The following is an 18283-nucleotide window of genomic DNA, read 5'->3' on the forward strand; positions in this document are numbered from 1 at the left end:
GGTACAGTGATCAGGCTGGCGTTGGAGGAGCAATAAAGTGCTGAATAAATACGATTGACTGAGTGGAGATGGGTTATTTGTGTGAACTAAGAAGCTTGAATTCAGGCATCATCCACATTGCAGTGGGTTACGTTCCCGGTTAACGTGGGTTTCATTCCAGATCTGACCTGGACACGCTGGTAGAGCCATACAAGTTATATCGCACACCCCTCCCTGCTCCTGGATTCCCTTCCCTTCCCATTCCTAGCGAACTCTTCCCCTCGCTCTCTAGCCCTCCGACCTCCTCTCCCCCGACCCCCACCCGCACACCTCCCTTCATCTTTCCCTAGCTGCAGCGAGGCCTAGCGTCACAGAGACCGGCAGCGGCACTGGCCCCAAGGAGCCGAGCCCAGGACCGTCTGCCGCAGCCCACGGAGACTCCACCAGCTGGGGTGGGAGAGTGGGTGACCCAAAGGGGCGCAGGAATATTAGCGCTGCTGCACCGGGACTGAGGATCCCGAGGGACCCAGGGGGCGGGAGGGCGGCAGGGACCACAGAGCTTGGGCATGTCCCAGCAGACCAGACGGGCCAGAGGGAAGCGACGGGAACAAGCCAAACCACCATCCCGCCACGGCCCCCAGCGGTTGCCCATCCACCTCCGCATCAAACAGGAACTCCTTACCCTTGGCTTTAAAGCACTCAGTCGCCTTGCCCCTCTTATTACAACCCACCTCGCTCCTCTAAGGCCAACCTACTCACTGCACCTCCATCTCGTCTAGCTCGCCGGCAACCCCTCGCCCACAGCCTGCCTTTGGCCCAGAACTCCCTACCCATTCGTAGCCACCTGCCCCCGTTCAAAACCCTCCTAAAAAAATCACACCTCCTCCAAGTGGCCTTCCCCAAGTAAGCCCTAATTTCCCCTACTCCCTCTCTCTTCCATGTCATCTATGCCTCTGGATCTGGGGAGTGTGGCTTAGTGAAAAGAGCCTGGGCTTGGGAGTCAGAGGTAGTGGGTTCTAATCCTGGCTCCACCACTTGTCTGCTGTGTGACCTCGGGCAAGTCACTTAATGTCTCTGTGCCTCAGTTACCTCATCTGTAAAATGAGGATGAAGACTGAGAGCCCCACATGGGACAACCCGATTACCTTGTATCTATCTCAGCGCTTAGAACAGTGCTTGGCACATAGTAAGCGCTCAACAGATACCATTATTATTATCTGTACCACCGGAGCGCTTGATATCCACCTCACCTTCAGCCTCTCAGCACTTACGTACATTTCCATTTTAACGTCCACCTCCCCCCGTCCACCTCCCCCTCTGCACCGTAAGCTTGTCGCGAGCGAGGAACGTGTCCACTACTTTTCCCCTACCGTACCCTCTCGAGCACACAGTACGGCGCTCCGCGCTTAGTAGATGCCATCGGTCAATCGATCGGGCAACTGTCTCTCCTCCTTCCCCCCAAAACTGAGAGGAACGCGGTGCTCTCCGCCAGGCAGCGAGACCGACGGATACTCTTTTGGCCTCGATCTCCCAACACTGCTTCCCGCCGCGCCTCTCCGGTGTGCTCCTTTCCATCCTGAAATCTCAATCGCACCCTCGGGGTGGAAAGCCCCTCCGGTTTACCCAACGGGTGGCTCGCCACAGCAGCCTAGAGAAGACAGAACGACAAAAAAACCACCCACGAGGTTTATTCCGGCGGGTGTCTCCCAGCTACGCGGCAGGCACGCTACTCGCGACACCGCCGAATCCGGAGGGGCCCGGTCCGAAGGGAGCCGACGGGGAATCTAGGCTTTATTTTCCTTCACGGAGGAAGGGGCCCCGGTTCCCTGCCCCCGCCTAACCCCGGCGGGTCTCGCTCCTCCTCGGTTCGGCTCTTCACTTCTTCCGCGAGACCCGGTCCTCCCACAGTGCCTGGTTGACCTGATCGTCCGTGAGGATCACAGGCTCGTATCTCTCGTCGTACAGTCTCTCGTTGGCCTCGGCCCGCAGCTGCCGGGGTCCCATCTCCCTGAGGCGGGCGGGCAGGTGCCGGAACTCCTCCTCGTTGATGTCGAAGTCCTTCATCTTGGCGTCCAGGGTCCACCAGCGCCCCAGGAAGCCCACGTCCAGCACCCGGCCGGGGAACTCCGTCCACCCGGGGGCCAGGTGCTCGCACTGGGCCCGGTAGAGCCGGGCCTCCGGGGCGAAGGGGGCCTCGTACACCAGGGAGCAGAAGACCAGGTTGAGGTAGCGCCATTGGCCGCGGTTCCGCAGCCAGAGAAGGCGCTGCACGTGGTCCTCGGCCGTCCTGTTGCGGGTCCGCGGGGCGAGGACGAGGAGGCTGGCCGACGCGTCCAGCAGCGCCACCTCGAAGGACGATTCGGTCGGGGCCCGCCGGTAGCAGAGGGCGGCACCGCCCACCAGCGAGGCGTAGAGCCCCGCCCGGCCGGGCCGCTCCCTCGCCGCCTTCGCCGCGTCTCGGCAGGCCTCGGCGTAGTCCAGCAGGAGGGCCCGGCACCACGCACCTGGAAGGGGAGAAAGGGGCGCTCAGGCGGGCCTCGCACCTGCCTTCCGATCCCGTGCCCGGGGCTCTCATCCGGGGGGCAATAATCGCGATAAGCGGGCTGGCTCTTAAGGGCCGGGGAAGGGGGCCCGTTATCGGGCAGGGATCGTCTCCGTCCGTCGCCGAACTGTCCATTCCAAGCGCTCGCTACAGTGCTCTGCACACAGTCAGCGCTCAAGAAACGCGGCCGAATGGACGGATGTGCCAGGGGCGGTGAGGTGAATGCCCGCCGATCGGGTTCGACCCGGAGCCCCGCGGGGCCGGCTGACACTCTGAACCCCCACTTGCCAGATGAGAGGACAGAGGCCCGGTGAAACCAAGGGAGCTGGGATCTCCCCCTGCGCTCGGTCCGGTGCACAGTATGGCTTAACGAGTGATAATAATAATAACAATGACGGCATCTGTCAAACGCTTCCTATGTGCAAAGCACCGTTCTAAGCGCCGGAGGGGAGTACAAGGTGATGAGGTCGTCCCACGTGGGGCTCACAAGTCTCCATCCCCATTTGACAGATGAGGCCCCTGAAGCCCAGGGAAGTGAAGTGCCCGGCCCAAGGTCACACGGCCGACAGGCGGCGGGGGCGGGATTAGAAGCCACGACCTCTGCCTCCCAAGCCCGGGCTCCCGACCCAACAGACCCGTCCCGCCACTCACCCACCCGGCTGCCTCTCAGGCGCTCCCACAGGCTCCGTCCGGCCGCCGGCTCGGCTTTCCCGACTCCCGTTGCGGCGCCCCCGGACGAGGCTCTCCTCCACAGCACCGTGGCCGCCATCGCCCGCCCGCCGCAGGTCCCCCGCGAGGCCGCGCTTCCCACTCGGAAGGGGAGAAGCCCCGCACCGGCGTTGGGCGATACCATGCGCGGTCGAGGGGAGGGGGGGAGGAGAGGAGGCGTGCCTCAGCCTGGGGTCATACCACCTGGGGTTTCGGGCGGCATTACGACAGTGCCGGGAAGGCACTCGGTCGGCCCGGTCTGAAAGAGGTCCGGGGGCGAGAAGATGGGCTTTGAAAACGGATCTTCCGTCCCTCCCTCCCCCCGGCCGGCCAAGTGGGCTTGACCCAGAGTGGGGCCGCGCAGGCGCACGGGGGGGGGGGCGGGGCGCTGGTTTGGAGTGACGCGGCGAGCGGGGCTGAGGTAGGGTCGGAGGTTGGGGACGTCGCGGTGTGTCAATCGCCTGCATTTATGCGGGGCGGGAGGCCTTTCCCTGAAGCCAGGAGGCCTGCCTTCGTCCTCTCCCCAGACAGGTCCCCCTGAGGCGCCGCGAGCCCCGACCATGGCTGCCACAAACGAGCTAAAGTTTCACGGTGAGCGAGCGACCCTGGGGCCCAATCACTCGACCGCCCCCGACCCCCTCCGCCTCTTCACACCACTTCCCTCACTGCTCCAGGTCTACTTTTCCTGGGTGGAGCCGACGGCCCGTGGCCTCTCCCACGGCCCAACAGCCCGCCTTGCCTCCCTCTAACCGTGGGGGCGCCCCAAGACCCCCCTTGGGGTCTCCTTCGATCCTCTGTCCATACCTGCTCTTCGGAGAGGTCATTCGCTTCCATGGCCTCGACCACCACCAAGCTCCTTCGGTCATTTATCCTCTTCCCCCGTAATTCCTCTATCAGCCTCCTTGCTGACCTCCCAGCCTCCTGTCTCTACCCCCCTCCAGTCCAAACTAAGTTCCGCTGCCCGGATCATTTTGCTACGAAGACGTTCGGGCCATGTCTCCCCCCTCCTCGAGAACCTCCAGTGATCGCCCATCCACCTCTGCATCCAACAGAAATTTCCCCACCGCGGGCTTCAGAGCCATCGGTCACCTCGCCCCCTCCTACCTCACCTCGCTACTCTCCTACCACAACCCAGCCCAAATACATTGCTCCTCTAACACTAACCTTCTCACTGTATCTCAAACTCATCTATCTCACCACCGACCTCTTACCCTCGTCCTGCCTCTGGCCTGGAACATCCTCCCTCTTCCTAACTGACAATCACTCTCCTCCCCTTGAAAGCCTTAGGGAAGGCCCATCTGCTCCAAGAGGCCTTCCCTGACTAAACCCTCCTTTTCTCTTCTCCCACTCCCTTCTGTATCGCTCCGACTTGCTCCTTCTATTCATCCCCCTTCCCAGCCCCGCAGCACTCATTGTCTCTCCCTCTGGACTGTGAGCTCGTTTTGGGCAGGAATCGGTGTCTGTTATATTGTACTCTCCCAAGCGCTCAGTACAATGCCCCATACACAGTAAGCACTCAATAAATACAGTTGAATTGAATTGAAGTGAGCTCCCAACCTCCTGTCTCTCCCCACTTCAGTCTATAATAATGTTGGTATTTGTTAAGCGCTTACTATGTGCAGAGCACTGTTCTAAGCGCTGGGGTAGATACAGGGTAACCAGGTTGTCCCACGTGAGGCTCACAGTTAATCCCCATTTTCCAGATGAGGGAACTGAGGCACTTGCCCACAGTCACACAGCTGACAAGTGGCAGAGCCGGGATTCGAACCCATGACCTCTGACTCCGAAGCCCAAGCTCTTTCCACTGAGCCACACTGCTTCTCTACCCTGCTGTGAAGAAATGCTCTGAGCATGCCACCCACCTCTTCAAAACTCTCCAGTGGTTGCCTGGAAGCAAAAACACCTCACTGTTGGCTTCAAAGCTCTCCGTCACTTTTCCTCCTCCTATCTCACCTCCTTTCTCTCCTTCTACAGCCCAGCTGGCACACTCCACTCCTCTGGTGCTAACCTTTTCTGTGCCTTGTTCTCACCTGTCCCTCCGTCGACCCCTGGAGTCCTGCCTCTGGCCTGGAGTGCCTTCCCTCCTCATATCGGCCAAACTAGCTCACTTCCCCCCTTTAAAGTCCTACTGAGAGCTCACCTCCTCCAGGAGGCCTTCCCCGACTGAGCCCCCCCTTTCCTCTGCTCCTCCTCCCCTCCCCATCGCCCCGACTCCCTCTACCCCCCTCCCCGCCCCACAGCACTTGTGTATATATGTACATATTTATTATTCTATAATTTTATTAGTGATGTGTATATGTGTATATATTTTTATTACTCTAGGTAATGAGGTGTACATCCCCTTGGTTCTATTTATCATGATTACGTTGTCTTGTTTTTGTCCGTCTGTCTCCCCCGATTAGACTGTAAGCCTGTCATTGGGCAGGGATTGTCTTTATCTGTTGCCAAATTGTACATTCCAAGCGCTTAGTACAGTGCTCTGCACATAGTAAGTGCTCAATAAATACTATGGAATGATTGAATGAATGAATCAATAATTCTATTTATTTATTTTGATGCTATTGATACCTGTCTACTTGTTTTGTCATCTGTCTCCCTCCTTCTAGACTGTGAGCCCGTTGTTGGGTAGGGATCGTCTCTATCTGTTGCCAAATTGTACTTTCCAATCACTTAGTACAGTGCTCTGCACACAGTAAGTGTTCAATAAATACGATCGAGTGAATGAATGATTGCTGGAGTTGACCAGATTCTCGGTGCCGTGAAATAGGAAAATGGATTAATGCTGAGGGGAGCGAGATCAAACATGGCTTGCCTACCCTAATAGCTCAGAGGGAAGCAGGGGGAAACCCACATTCCTCTCCACCTTTTCCAGATCTTCACCTCCCACTCGAAGCTACCAGTGCCCCTACTGCCCTAAGCCCTTGATGGCCTCACCAACTAAGTTATTGAAGTTGAAACAATCAGATGTGAACTCTCCGTACTCCATTGCTGCCTGTCATTCTTCTGCTTTGAGGCTGTTTCTTAAGAGAAAGTCTCCCACCTGTTCTCTAGATCTACTCCCCCCGCCCCATCTCCTAAAAGCACTCTCTACTTCACTTCACCTACCTTGCCGCCATTTTCAGCCTCTCATTCTCCGCTGCCTCCTGCCTGTCAAACACGCTCCAATTTCCGTACTTTGTCCGGAGAAAGCATTCTCCGGATCCCATTCCGTTTCACAGCTATGGATCTATGTCACCTTGCTTCCTTTCCCATCCAGACTTTGAAAATGGGCCATATATACCCACTGCTTTCGTTTCCTCTCCGCCAACTCTTTTCTCAATCTACTGCAGTCAGACTTTTGCCCCGTTACTCCACTGAGACTGCCCTCCATAAGGACACCAGTGACCCTGTAGCCAAGTACAAAGGCTACTTGTATCTCTGCTCAACCTCCTTGATTTCTCAGCTGCTTTTGACACGGTGGTCCACCCTCCCCTCCACGAAACCCTGTCAAGCCTTGGTTTTGTTGGGCGGTACCAACCTGTTTCTCCTACCTCTCTTCTACCTCTCAGTCAGTCACTGGTATTTGAACACTTACTATGTGCAGAGCACTGTGTGGAGAGTACAGTCCAACAGAATTAGCAGACACGTTCCTTGCCCTTAAGCATACAGTCTAGAGGGGGAGACATGTATGAATATAAATCAATCATTGATAATAATTTAGATTATTAATAAGTGCTTTGGGGGTAGGATGAATATCAAATGTCCAAAGGTCACAGATCCAAGTTTCGTGTGCTGGTTCCTCCCTTACCTTTCACTTTCTCACTGAGGGCATTCCCCAAGGCTCTGTTCGGCACCCCCTACTCGTAGAAGCAGGATTTGGTGGTAGATTGAATGGGAGCTCAGAATAACACTGATTGTTTCAGGATTCTGGAGCTCCCAGTCTATCACTAAATCCTGCTTGTTCTTCCTACGTAATGTTTTCCAGATCCTCCCCTTCCTCCCAATCCAAACAGCTGCCACCCTGGTCCAGGCTGTAGTCATATCACACTTAAGCTATAGCATCAACCTCCTCTCTCGTCTCCCCTCCTCCAGTCTCTCCCCACTCCAATCTACACTGCACTGACCATTTTCTTGAAGCAGCGCTCAACCCACATCTCTCCAGCCCGTCATTGGGCAGGGATTGTCTGTATCTGTTGCCAAATTGTACATTCCAAGTGCTTAGTACAGTGCTCTGCACATAGTAAGCACTCAATAAATACTATTGAATGAATGATTCTCCCCTCCCCCCAAAACCCTCCACTGGCTTCTCTCTCTGCAGTCAAACAAAAACTCAAACTTGGCTTTGAGGTTCTCAACCATCTTGCCTAATCTTACATATCTGCTCTCTTCACCCACTACTCTCCAGACCATTCTCTTTGCTCCTCCCAAGCTCAGTTTCCTACTGTACCTGGCTGTTTCCCCTCTGTCCCCTCGCCCACGCAGTTCCCCTGACCTGGAACTTTCTCCCTACTGTGACAGACATCGACAGTGCTCTCCCCACATTCGAAGCCCTCCTAAAAATCTTACCTCCAACAAGCCTGCTTAGTTCCCAGCACCCCAAGTTATACAAACACACCATCCATCTCCAACACTTCTGCACTTCTTCATACCCTTCCTGAACACTTTTATGTATCTGTTATTCAACTGCACTTCGATTAGTTGCTCAGAGGACTCTCTTTGTATTTTTATGTCTGTCTCCTCCATCAGTGGGTAAATTCCTCGTTGACGGGGAAAGCGTCACCTCTTTTTGTACTTTCTCCGGGTTCGGTTTTGTGCAGTGAAAATATTACTGCTACTCCCGCAATACTGGGGACCCGAGTCTCTCCGAACCCTCAGAACCGTAGCATGTTTTGTCTTCAGAATTTGATGAGGCTGCTGACTTACTGGCCGTGACTCCTCATGCCGCCACCACCAGCGTCAGCAGGAAGCATGTAACTCTCACGTTGGGCACCAGCAGTGAGGATGATGAGAGCGAAGAGCCAGGAGAAGAGAGTGATAAGGCCCAGGTGAGTTTCCCTCAGATTCCAGGTCGGGAAGTGGATCTGTGACTCACCGGAACTGGGAAGAATGACCGTTACCGGGCTCCGGGAGGGTTCGAGAGGGGCGGCAGACAGCATTATCGGTCCCTCTGAGGAATGGCCAAGCCGGTCAGTTTGGAGTTGGGGGAGGCCCTTGCACGGGTCGTGACCAGCCCGTGTTGATTTTCTGCAGTTGCTGCGGGGAGAGAAGGAACCGCCTAGCTTCTGGACATTTGGCTACTACCAGAGTTTCTTTGATGTCGACACCTACCAGGTAAGGGCATCTTCTGGCAAGGTAGATCGTGGGGGACCCGGGGGGAGGGCGGGAGTAGGTCGAGATGTCCTTTGTTTTGGTTGCCCTGAGACTCTCCAGAGCCACGTCATGAGGCCTAGGTGGTTGGGGTTAGATTTTGAAGAATGATTTGGAATTCACTAGTGTCACTAGATTTTACTAGTGAAACCAAACTTGCTCTTAAAGTCAGTAGCCCCACTGGGGCCTCCTCCTCTGAGCCAGCACAGTCAAGGAAATTCAGCAACAGAGCACACACCAGGGTTCCCTTCTTTTAGGTCCTGGACAGGATCAAGGGCTCACTGCTGCCCCTGCCCAGCAGAAACTTTGTGAAGCACTATCTCCGGGATCATCCCGACCTGTACGGTGAGCGTGGTCGTCTGTTCTCCCTCCCTTCCTGGGCCTGCAGCGGGATTTGGGACAGGGCCGGCTCCAGAGGGCGAGGGCCAGTTGCAGTTCCAGCCACCCGGGGGAGAGGCAGAGGAGAAAGGGAGGCAGGTTTCCGGAAGGGTCAGAGGGAGAGTTCCATTCCAGGGTCTTAACTTCCCATGTCTTCCTTTGGGAAGCCGGTGAGGTCACAGGTGAGCCAGTCACTGGTTTAGGATTAGCGTCTGAGCTTCTGGCAGCAGATCACCGCCCGAGTCACTGGGCGTCGGCTGCCGTCTCTGCCGGCCCGGCTTGGCAAATTTCCCCATCTCCCGGGCCTTCAGAGAGCGTCCTCCTCCCAAGCCATGCCACAGCTCTGCCTTTTCCTCCCCAGGGCCTTTCTGGATCTGTGCCACCCTGGCCTGCCTGCTCGCCGTCACTAGCAACCTGGCGACTGTGATGCAGAGGAGGGAGGACCCTACCTTTCATTACAGCCCTCAGTTCCACAAAGGTGAGAGCCCGGCTCTGCAGTGAACCCAAGGTGCCGCCCTCTCAGGTGGATGCAGCCTGGATGGGGCTGAATGGACTCGTCCGTGTGCTCGGTGGCAACCAGTCCCCGAGATGGGACTCCTGGGCTCGGCTTGGGAGCACCCCCTTTCCCCCGATGGCCTGCCACTGGTTTTCCACCGCTTGCTTCAGGATAACAGTGGGTGGAGGTGAGATTGATTGCTGATGACGAAAACTTGCTTCTCTCCCTCAGTGACCATCGCAGGCATCCTGATCTACTGCTATGCGTGGCTGGTTCCCCTGTGCCTGTGGTGTTTTCTCAAGTGGAGGAAGGGGGTCATTGAAAGCGTCGACTCCTACACCTTCCTGGAGACCGTGTGCGTCTATGGCTACTCCCTCTTTGCCTACATTCCCGCTGTGGTGAGTGGGGGGGGGGGGGGGCTCTGTCTGCCCAGGGATCTCCCATTATGAGGAGCGGAGCTGACTGGCAGGAAGGGAAGGATTCTAATCTCTCCTCTTCCCACCCTCTTTGCCCTTCCTACGGCATTGCCTAGCCACTCAAGCCCGTTCCCCCATCCGAGCGCTTAGGTAACTCCGCCCTGCCCCCAAAGCCCTTTTATCCCCACATCCTTACATTTGGTTTCTTCTACTCCCAGTAATTTTAACGAACTTCTGTCTCCCCCACTGCGTCGTAAACTCCGAGGGCAGGGATCATTTCTTACTCCATTCTCCTCTCCCAAGCACTCAGTACAGCCCACAATAAGCGCTCAAATACCACCGATGGACCGGTGTAATAAACTAGGTATTCATAGCCATAGAGGGGAGAGGTCTCTCGACCTAGCAAGGCCACATAATCCAGTGCGTCGCATCGATCGGTAATGTTTATTGAGCACTTGCTGTTTGGCGCTTGCTGGGCCGAGCGCTTGAGAGAGTAGTCAAATCCTCGGGGAGCATGCAATCTAGTCGGGGGGGGGGGGGGGGGAGGGCGGAGTCCCAGGCTGGAGGAGGACACGAGCAAGCAGAGGAAAAGGCACAAGCGAGTAGGTTAGCTTGAGAGGAACAAAGAGTGTGAGCCTGGATAAGTAGAAGGGAGAGAGCTGAGGAGGTACCTTAAGCCAAGCCTCTAATACTTTGGTAGTTAGACACATCCTCAGCACTAGAGTATGCACAGACAATCATTGTTGATTCAATTATTCGGAGTAAAATATTTGTAAATATTTTTTTATCTCCCCCCACCTCCCCGCCATTAGAGTGTAAGTAGGCTCCTCATGGGCAGAAAACATGTCTTGTGGCTCCCTTGTCTGTGCCCAAGCACTTAGTAGGGTGCCCTGCACCGTCAACGAAAACCATGATAATTCTGAAAGGTAAGGGGGGGCGGCTCGGGGCCGGTGGGACATGGAGCAGTGAAGTTCGGGTGGACAGCGAGTCGTGAGCCTTAAGTAGTGGGGGGGAATGTAGCTCCTGGGGCAGGGGGTCGGGATGTTGGGGCCAACGGTCTCCGTCTGCCCGGGCAGGTCCTGTGGATGATCCCCGTGGTGTGGCTGCAGTGGCTCCTGGTCGCCCTGGTCCTGGTTCCCTCGGGCTCCATGCTCGTGTTCACTTTCTGGCCCCTCGTCCGCTCTGACACCAAGATGGCAGCCACCGCGCTGCTGACGGGCATGATTGCCCTCCACGTCCTCCTGGCTATTGCCTGTAAGGTAGGGGCGACTCCTTCCAGAATCTCTCCCCCTAGGGACGCGGCGCTGCCTCGGCTCAGACAGGAGCCCTGGAGAGGAGACACCGGCCCCTCTGCCTGAATGCGGCCACTGACTGATTCTCTCTCCAGTTATATTTTTTTCAGACCCCGCCCCACCTCAGCTCGGGGTCTCTCCCCTCATCCACTCCATCCCCGTTGCTGAAGACCTCCCTGCCTACCCCCTCAGGGACACTACACCCTTAGACGAGCAGAGTGGCTGGTGAGTAAGGAATCGTCCCCCTTCCCAGAGCTGCAGGGGGACCCCGCCTAGTTTTGGGGGATTTGAGTCCACACTTCTTCCCCAGGAGATTGGCCTTTAGCAGCCAGGATCTGAGAAATTTTTGTCAAGTGAGCAGCTTGACTGCCGGGGTTCTCAACTTGCTGTTTCAAAAGCCCTGGGCTGGGGCTAGGGACCCCTTGCCCCCTCTAGATCCACTCCAGGGGTAGTTATTGGGAGACTGGCACAGCTCCACTTCTTTGTGGTTTTTTTCCCTTTCTTTCTTTGCCTCCAGGTTTCGATCCAGCGCTTCGGCAGTTAGCCGTCCAACACTCCTTTCTCTCTGAGGACCCCGTTTCTCTCTAAGGGACGGTCCAGGCCGAGTTCCAATTTTGGAGGGAGCCAGCCTGCCCGGCTCTCATGACAGCTTTGGGCTCTGATCCCCCAGTTACAGCACCTCTGATCTGACTCTCGCTGCAAGGGGCGGGAGAGGGAGTGGTGTCGTGCGGGGCTGGACGATGTCAACTTTCCCGGTTTCAAGACTTTGGTCTGTGTCAAATCAAAATTTGAAGTTTCATAGGCACAGGTGATTTTGAATGATTTTATAAAATGGGAGTTTATCCAACCCCGGAGTGTTTTCATTTACCCTGGCAAAAGAGCCGAGCCCCTGCCTGTCTTGCCCAGTGGGACATGTGAGACTCCTGAGGGAAAGGGGAACCGTGTAGAGGATGGGGAGCTCCTGGCGGGGTCCCTTGGGGCAACCTTCTTCGAGCAGGGAGGGGCTGGCTGGTGTGAGCCCCGGTTGGGGGGAGGGAGGGAGGGAGGCAGTAATGCCAAGAATAGAGCTTAGGGGTGTGGCTGACACCACAGGGATCGAAGACTGATTGCAGAATGCAGCCAGCCGTGGCACTCCCGGGTCCCGGGCACCTGCAGGCATGTGACCCCGGGCCTAACGGCGCCACCTGGAACAGCCGGAGGAAGCCCAAACCTAGAAACCCTTCTCTGGGAAGATCCTCGCCCTCCCCCTTCCTCCAGGATTTTGGGGGGCTCCCTGACCAGATCCTCTGAACGCCGGTCAGGCCTGAGCCCTGCAACCCGGAAGGAAGGCGGGGGCTTAATAGTAACGGTACTCGTTAAGCACCTCCTATGGGCCGAGCACCCTTTTAAGCCCCGGCGTGGATACAAGTTAATCAAGTCAGACAGAGTCCCCATCCCACCTGGAGTTCAGTCTTAATCCCCAATTTACAGAGGAGGGAACCGAGGCCCAGAAGTGAGGTGACTTGCCCACGGTCCCACAGCAGACAGGTGGCAGAGCCGGAATTAGAACCCAGGTCCTTCGGACTCTCAGGCCCGTGCTCTTTCCACCAAGCCATGCCTTTTCGCTAGAAAAATACTTGGACCCATAGGCATCTGGTACGTCCACACCAGCCGGGGGCTGACGAGCTGAACACCAAACTGCCCAGTAGGAGATCAGACAAATGGCCAGCCTATCTCCAGCTCACAAGGTCAACTTTAAGACGCCAGAAGGCCCGTAGCCCGCTCCTCCCGCTTTCATTCCTTCCCCGCCGCATCCTCTCTCGCTTCCGTAGGCTGACACACCACTGAACGGAAAAGCAGTACTGGATAAAATTGGTTTATTCTTACATACTGAAATGGGGGGGGGGGGGAGAGCAGGAAAATGAAAAGTGGGGGGTGGGGGGTGGGGGAGAGAGATTTCTCAAAGCCTCCTCCTGTGCTTGAGAATAACAAGACTCCCGGAGCACACTGTGGGGCAAGGCCAAACTCATGCTTCCACGCCCCCCCCCAACCAGGCTAGTGCAGGAGCCCCCATGGGGCCTGAAGGTTGGAGGGTTGAAGAAAACTGCTTGTGATGCAACACTCATTTCAGTTTTTATTTTTTCCTCGGCAGGGTGGGGTGGGAGGGGTCGGGGGGAGGGGAAGGGAGAAGATGTCCCTGCAAAATCCTTTCCCAAAACACCCTTTTATGGCCTTTTCAGGAAGGGGGAAAAAGAAAATTACACGCTATAAATGGTTAGCGAGTACACTAATAAACAGTGAATACACAGTCCTAATGTTAACTACCAAGAGAGACATTTTCTTCCATAACAGATACTCCAATTTCAGGGTTTTTTTGCCAGAACTATCTTAACTACAATAGCCCCAGAAGCTGTCGGTTGCTGAGTTGGCCCAGGTGGTCGCCGGGTACTGGCTGAAAGTCTAAAGCCGCCCCAACAGCTTGTGGTGGGAGGACCAGGAGTTCAATTGGAGCCAGGAGGCAACAGCCGCTTGCTTTGAGATCATGTTTTGCTTTTCCCCCATTTTAAAAGCGGGTGAGGGGCGGGGGGGAGGGCAGTGGGAAGGAAAACTGAACACGGGCGCCTGGGCCACGGGGTGACAGGACAGCAGCAAGGTACGGTTTTGACAGGTTCCTCATGCCAGCTGGGGAAGACGTTTGAGTCTCTGGCAGCCACTTCGTGTTTTGTACATTCAAGTCTAAAAGTCTGAGGTGAACCCTTTGGTGCCGGGGACCCGGGTTTCCCCGGTGATAGATGCCGAGGGTCTGTTTTTACTACAGCAACGCGGGGCAGCTGCCCTCGGGGGATGAAAGAGACCACCGAAGTAGAGAGGCTGCTGTAGTTACGGGTGTTAAAAGCTATAACGGAGTTCAAAAGATAACCCTGCTGTGGAGAGAGACCAGGCCCCTCCTCTCGAGCGCACACCCAACTCCTGTCTGCTTTACTTGCAGAGAGAGAGAGAGGCAGAGGTGGCCCGTGGCCGTCCTGAGCCCTCTCGAGCCTACGAATTGACACTGATTATGTTCGTTAACGAGAGAGAGAGAGAGAGAGAAATGCAGCACGTCACACTAATCCTGACCAAAGGAATAAAAAGTCAACTAAAAGTCCTCCAAGTCCCCAGCTCTCTGCCAGATCCAGCTCCCGCTCCACCCTCTGGGTGCGGGGTTCCGGGTCTGCTACAGAGCGGCCTCTGCTAGGTCGGCGGAGACTTCCGCTCAAAGCGGCGCCGGTCGCTCCGATTCCATCACGTGTTCAATGTTCCGCTACTCTATGCCTGTCTGCTGCCACCCGCAGATCCGTTGGGCAGACCCCCCACCCCCTCCCACCAACACATTAATCTGTTATGGAAGATTCCAAACTGAGGACTCCAAACTGATCTGATGAGACCTCTTGTAAAACACCGCTCAGCTGGGGGACTCGGAGGGGGCCGAGATGCTGAAACTCCATTTCATAAAAAAATCGTACGAGTCCAATATCAAAGAGAACGGTCGACTCGATGCTTTCGTTTGCTATTGTACATCGGTAAAAATCTCCCTCTTGGCCGCCCGCGGGCAGGGAAGCAGCCGAGGGGGAGTTTAGACAGTTTTCATTGAGGTGTGGAGAAGGGGGTAGGGGAAGTCTTCATTTGGTTTCCTGGCGCTGTCAGTTCAGATTAGAGGTGAAGTACTCTTAGCTCCCATAATGCATTGTGTTGGTGGTGATGGACATGGGCGAGGCCATGGAGATGGCCGGACCCCCCATGGTGAACTGGCTGTTGACTGGGTAGTGGGTGCTGGAGCTTCCTCCGCTCTGGCCACTAGAGGAGCCTAGAGGGGAGAGAAGAGGAGGGGGCGGCGTTACCGCCCGACCTGGCCCCGGGGCCCGCCTGCTCCCCGTCCCCCTCCAACGACCCAGGGAATACGCCGCACAACCCCTGGGCCGGTCCACTCTTCTCCACGTGTGGCTCCCGTCCTCTCCAGGTGGCCACGACCCGACCCAACGGCGACCCGTCTGCGCCGGCGGCGGCCCGCCGGCTCCAGGCGAAGCTCGCTGCCCGACGGCCCGGAGGCCCGACGGCGACGCCACCCCAGTCGTCCCGCCGGGTGGCCGCCAACCTGCCGCCCGCCCGCCCTCCGATCCCGCCTCCTAGCATCGCTTCTCCTCCCGGTGGGGAGGGCCGGGCCGGCGGGCGCCCGGAACCGGACGGCCCTGAGGCCGGCAACTGGACCAGACCAGACCGCCCCGGGAGACTCCCCGCCAGGGGGACGGGCCGCGACTTCTCTCGGAGGTGGGCAGGGGGCGGCTGCGGGACACCGTCAGCTCGGGGAGGAGGGGCCGGGCGAGCGGGCTCCATCCCGCCACGTCGCACTCTCTCGCCGAGAGGAGCCGTGCAGAGAGATCCCCGGGGAGGGGAGGGGCCAAGGAACCCCGGGGCCACCGCGGGCTCCCCCAGGCTCGCCGGGCCGGCACCCCCTCCCCCACCCGATCCGGTCTCAGAGCGAGGGCACCGAGGACAGAGAAGTAGAGGGAAAGGGCCGGCCCACGGGTCTGCCCGCGAAGACAGAGCTAAGCGGCGACTGGCTAAGGACACAGAGCAGAGCCCCTGCCGAGGCCACGGACACACACGCACGCTCACTGCCTCAGCCGCTGCCACTTTACCTTGGACAATCCCTGTGCTCATAATGGATCCCATCCTGGAGTGGGTGTGATTGACAATCCCAGTGTTGGCTGCGCGGGGAGAAGGAAAGGGAAAGGCTTTAACAGCACCTGCCCCCGCCGCCGCCGCCCCACCTGGCCTCACCCGGCCAGACCTCCCGGTGCGGGGGGGCGAGAGGGGGAAGGGAGAGCCAAGCAGGGGCCCGAGCGGGAACGCCACCGCTCCTCACTCGGACCCTTCGTCGGGGTTTCCTGACTCCGGCCTGCAGGGTTCCCCCACCCCCCCGCGGGGGGCTCCCGTCGGCTTTAACACACGCCAAGGCCGGGCGGTCAGCCGCCGGAGGCGCGGCCCGGCGGCGGGCCGGGTCCACGGGCGCCGGCCGGCAGAGGACTCCGCCCAGGGGCCAGGTCTGCGCTTGCGGGACCTGGCCCGGGAGGGCCGGCGGGGCTGGCGGGGGGGCCTAGGTCTGTGTGTGAAAGGCAAGCCCGGGCAGTCGGCGCTAGAGTGGGATTGTGCCTGTGAGGGAACCCCCCTCCGCCCATGGCCGTGCCTGTCTCCACTCCAGGCTGAGGAGAGTGTTTGTTACACACACACACACGCACACTCTGCTCAGGCTAGTCTACGAAGGAGACAAAGAAGCTGGTGACAACACAGGAGATGGCAGAGCAGAGAGCTGCGGGTGCCAGGGCCCGGAGGGCAATCCGCAGAGGAAGAGGAGATGCTGGCGACAGGCTCCCCTACCCACCTTCCCCGAGACCTAGCTCCTACGGAGGTTATGCCCCTGGGGGCCTGCTCTGACTGCCCCCATGCCACCCCCAAGCCATCCAGGACCCATATCCGGGCAACCTGCCCCGAGATCCCCCTCCTAACCCCCATCACTCACCTAACGGAATAAGGTTGTTGTGGCTGACACTGGATCCACCAGCGATAACACTGCTGAGGTCATAGGCTGTTGGCATCCCTGCACCCAGGAGAGAGAAAGGGGGTAGAGAGAGGAAGAGGACCCAGTAAGTCGCAACAGGAACGTACAGCAAAGCAGGGTCACGGACAAAGGCAGCACATTTCTCCTCAGTGCCGTTGTGGGGAAGAGAGAGGAGTGCGCTCGAGAAGTCAAGTCTCAGGATCTCTACCGGGGCGGGTTCTCTGTGGCAGCTCCCAGGGTTGAGCCTCTGATCTGGAGGGCCCCAACGAGCCTGCTCCACCTTCAGGGCCGCCCAATCCACACCCCCAAGTGGATCGGAGAGTTCCCCCAACTACCAGGAACCTACAGCCAAGAGCCGGAACATTCCCGGGAGCGTCCGGGCGCTCGGGCCCCGCTCTCCCTTCCACTCTCTAGTCCTCACGGCCGAGGGTATCTGGTCGGCCAACCCCGCAGGACCGGAGCCCTTCAACAGAGATGACCAAAGATAGGAGGGCAGGAGCCGCCTCCGGCACGGGTCCTCGGGCCCTGCGAGCCAGGGTCGGGGAGCGGCATTAGAAGATGGGGTCCAGACAGCCCCGGCAGAAGAGAGGAAGCTGGGGAGTGAATCAGTCCCTCCGGGCCCATCTCACCCCACTAGCCCGCCTTATTCTCCTCAACTTAACCGGGCGCCAGCAGCGGCCGCAGCTTCTGCTGCCGAAGACGGGGGCGAAGGCAGGGGACCTCCCCAGCCCACCACGCCTCGTGGATCTGAGCCGCAGCTCCTAAAGGGCCAGGCCAGTTGGCACCGCCTTGTCCTGTTGCCCCACGGTGCTGCTGACGTTCTCTTGGGCACCCACCAGGTGTCTCGACGTGATGGGCGAGCGAGGGAAGATGCCTAGCTCTGGGTTCCCACGACACCCCCTGCCCTTTACGGTGACAAAGGAGATCAGCTGACGGAGCCCAGTAGGCGGGTTGATATTTCAAACGGTCCCGGCGAGCTTTGGGAGGAGGGGGACGTGCGAGAGAGCATGTCAGTCACCCACCAGCCTGGCCCAGGAATGTCGAGGAAGGAGGAGGAGGAGGAAGAGAGGAGGGTACTGTACCGGCCACAGCCATCCCGGTGCTCATGCTGTAGGCGCCGCCCGTATTCCACATGTTCTCCGAGGGAGACGTGTAGTGAGAGCCAGGTGGAGGCGAAGGAGTTGTACCTGTGTATCTAAAACGGAGACCACTGGTTCTCAGGGGTCTAGATGGGGACCGGCACACACGGGGTCTCGCGGGGAGGGAGCCGAGGCCAGTGGTGCAGAGCTCTGCAAAGGCAGCGGAGGTTGAGCCGGCTCAGACGGGAGCCGGCGGTCCAGGGCCCGGGGAGGCAAGTAGATGCCCAAGTCCTGTTTTTAGGAGCGGGCAGATCCTGAATCGCTGGAACTGTAGTGGGTCGGGGACCAGAGGGAGCAGGGACCTACCTAAAAAAGGGATTTTTCAGGTCCAGGAGGTTACTGGACTTGGAACCCGTCTGATCCACTTGGGCCACAATACTGATGTCATAGCTCTGTCTGCAAGGAGAGAGGA

The 18283-nt window shown here is 58.0% G+C and overlaps 3 protein-coding genes across 5 annotated transcripts in view; 1 reads left to right on the top strand and 2 right to left on the bottom strand.

Moving 5' to 3' along the window:
- Positions 1–1649: 1649 nt before the first annotated feature.
- On the bottom strand, positions 1650–3290 carry TIMM29 (translocase of inner mitochondrial membrane 29). The gene is made up of 2 exons (XM_029053354.1): positions 3173–3290; positions 1650–2483 (listed from the first exon to the last, which is right to left on the bottom strand). Exons 1-2 carry the CDS (start codon positions 3288–3290, stop codon positions 1855–1857), a joined length of 747 nt encoding a protein of 248 aa, XP_028909187.1. The 3' UTR covers positions 1650–1854.
- A 329-nt stretch (positions 3291–3619) lies between these two features.
- Positions 3620–12004, top strand: YIPF2 (Yip1 domain family member 2). Of its 3 annotated transcripts, XM_029052726.2 has the most exons (10): positions 3620–3650; positions 3757–3820; positions 8108–8253; positions 8459–8539; positions 8833–8920; positions 9315–9431; positions 9681–9847; positions 10942–11124; positions 11253–11382; positions 11675–12004. In XM_029052726.2, the coding sequence occupies exons 2-9, from the start codon at positions 3790–3792 to the stop codon at positions 11364–11366; spliced, it is 927 nt and encodes a 308-aa protein (XP_028908559.1). In that variant the 5' UTR covers positions 3620–3650; positions 3757–3789; the 3' UTR covers positions 11367–11382; positions 11675–12004. The 3 variants fall into 3 exon arrangements, with proteins under 3 accessions (XP_028908559.1, XP_028908558.1, XP_028908560.1); XM_029052725.2 differs by having other exon boundaries at positions 3623–3820; XM_029052727.2 differs by having other exon boundaries at positions 3623–3820; positions 11268–11382.
- A 1249-nt stretch (positions 12005–13253) lies between these two features.
- Positions 13254–18283, bottom strand: part of CARM1 (coactivator associated arginine methyltransferase 1) — a gene marked incomplete at its 5' end in the record, with an annotated part of 75199 nt that continues 70169 nt past the window's right edge. The window contains 5 exons of the mRNA XM_029053355.2: positions 13254–14980; positions 15813–15881; positions 16694–16771; positions 17815–17927; positions 18178–18267. Coding sequence (XP_028909188.1) covers positions 14844–14980; positions 15813–15881; positions 16694–16771; positions 17815–17927; positions 18178–18267 — 487 coding nt within the window. The remainder of the gene's footprint in view (positions 14981–15812; positions 15882–16693; positions 16772–17814; positions 17928–18177; positions 18268–18283) is intronic.

The sequence above is a fragment of the Ornithorhynchus anatinus genome, chromosome X2, assembly GCF_004115215.2.
Source record: "Ornithorhynchus anatinus isolate Pmale09 chromosome X2, mOrnAna1.pri.v4, whole genome shotgun sequence".
NCBI lineage: Eukaryota > Metazoa > Chordata > Mammalia > Monotremata > Ornithorhynchidae > Ornithorhynchus > Ornithorhynchus anatinus.

Bases quoted from the DNA above. Each gene is read 5' to 3' on its own strand.
- TIMM29 (XM_029053354.1), bottom strand. From the start codon at position 3,290: ATGGCGGCCACGGTGCTGTGGAGGAGAGCCTCGTCCGGGGGCGCCGCA. The intron at 2,484-3,172 runs GTGAGTGGCGGG...CTCCCCTTCCAG, and splicing joins CCTGAGAGGCAGCCGGGTGG to GTGCGTGGTGCCGGGCCCTC.
- YIPF2 (XM_029052726.2), top strand. From the start codon at position 3,790: ATGGCTGCCACAAACGAGCTAAAGTTTCACG. The intron at 9,848-10,941 runs GTGAGTGGGGGG...CTGCCCGGGCAG, and splicing joins TTGCCTACATTCCCGCTGTG to GTCCTGTGGATGATCCCCGT. The intron at 11,125-11,252 runs GTAGGGGCGACT...TTCTCTCTCCAG, and splicing joins TCCTGGCTATTGCCTGTAAG to TTATATTTTTTTCAGACCCC.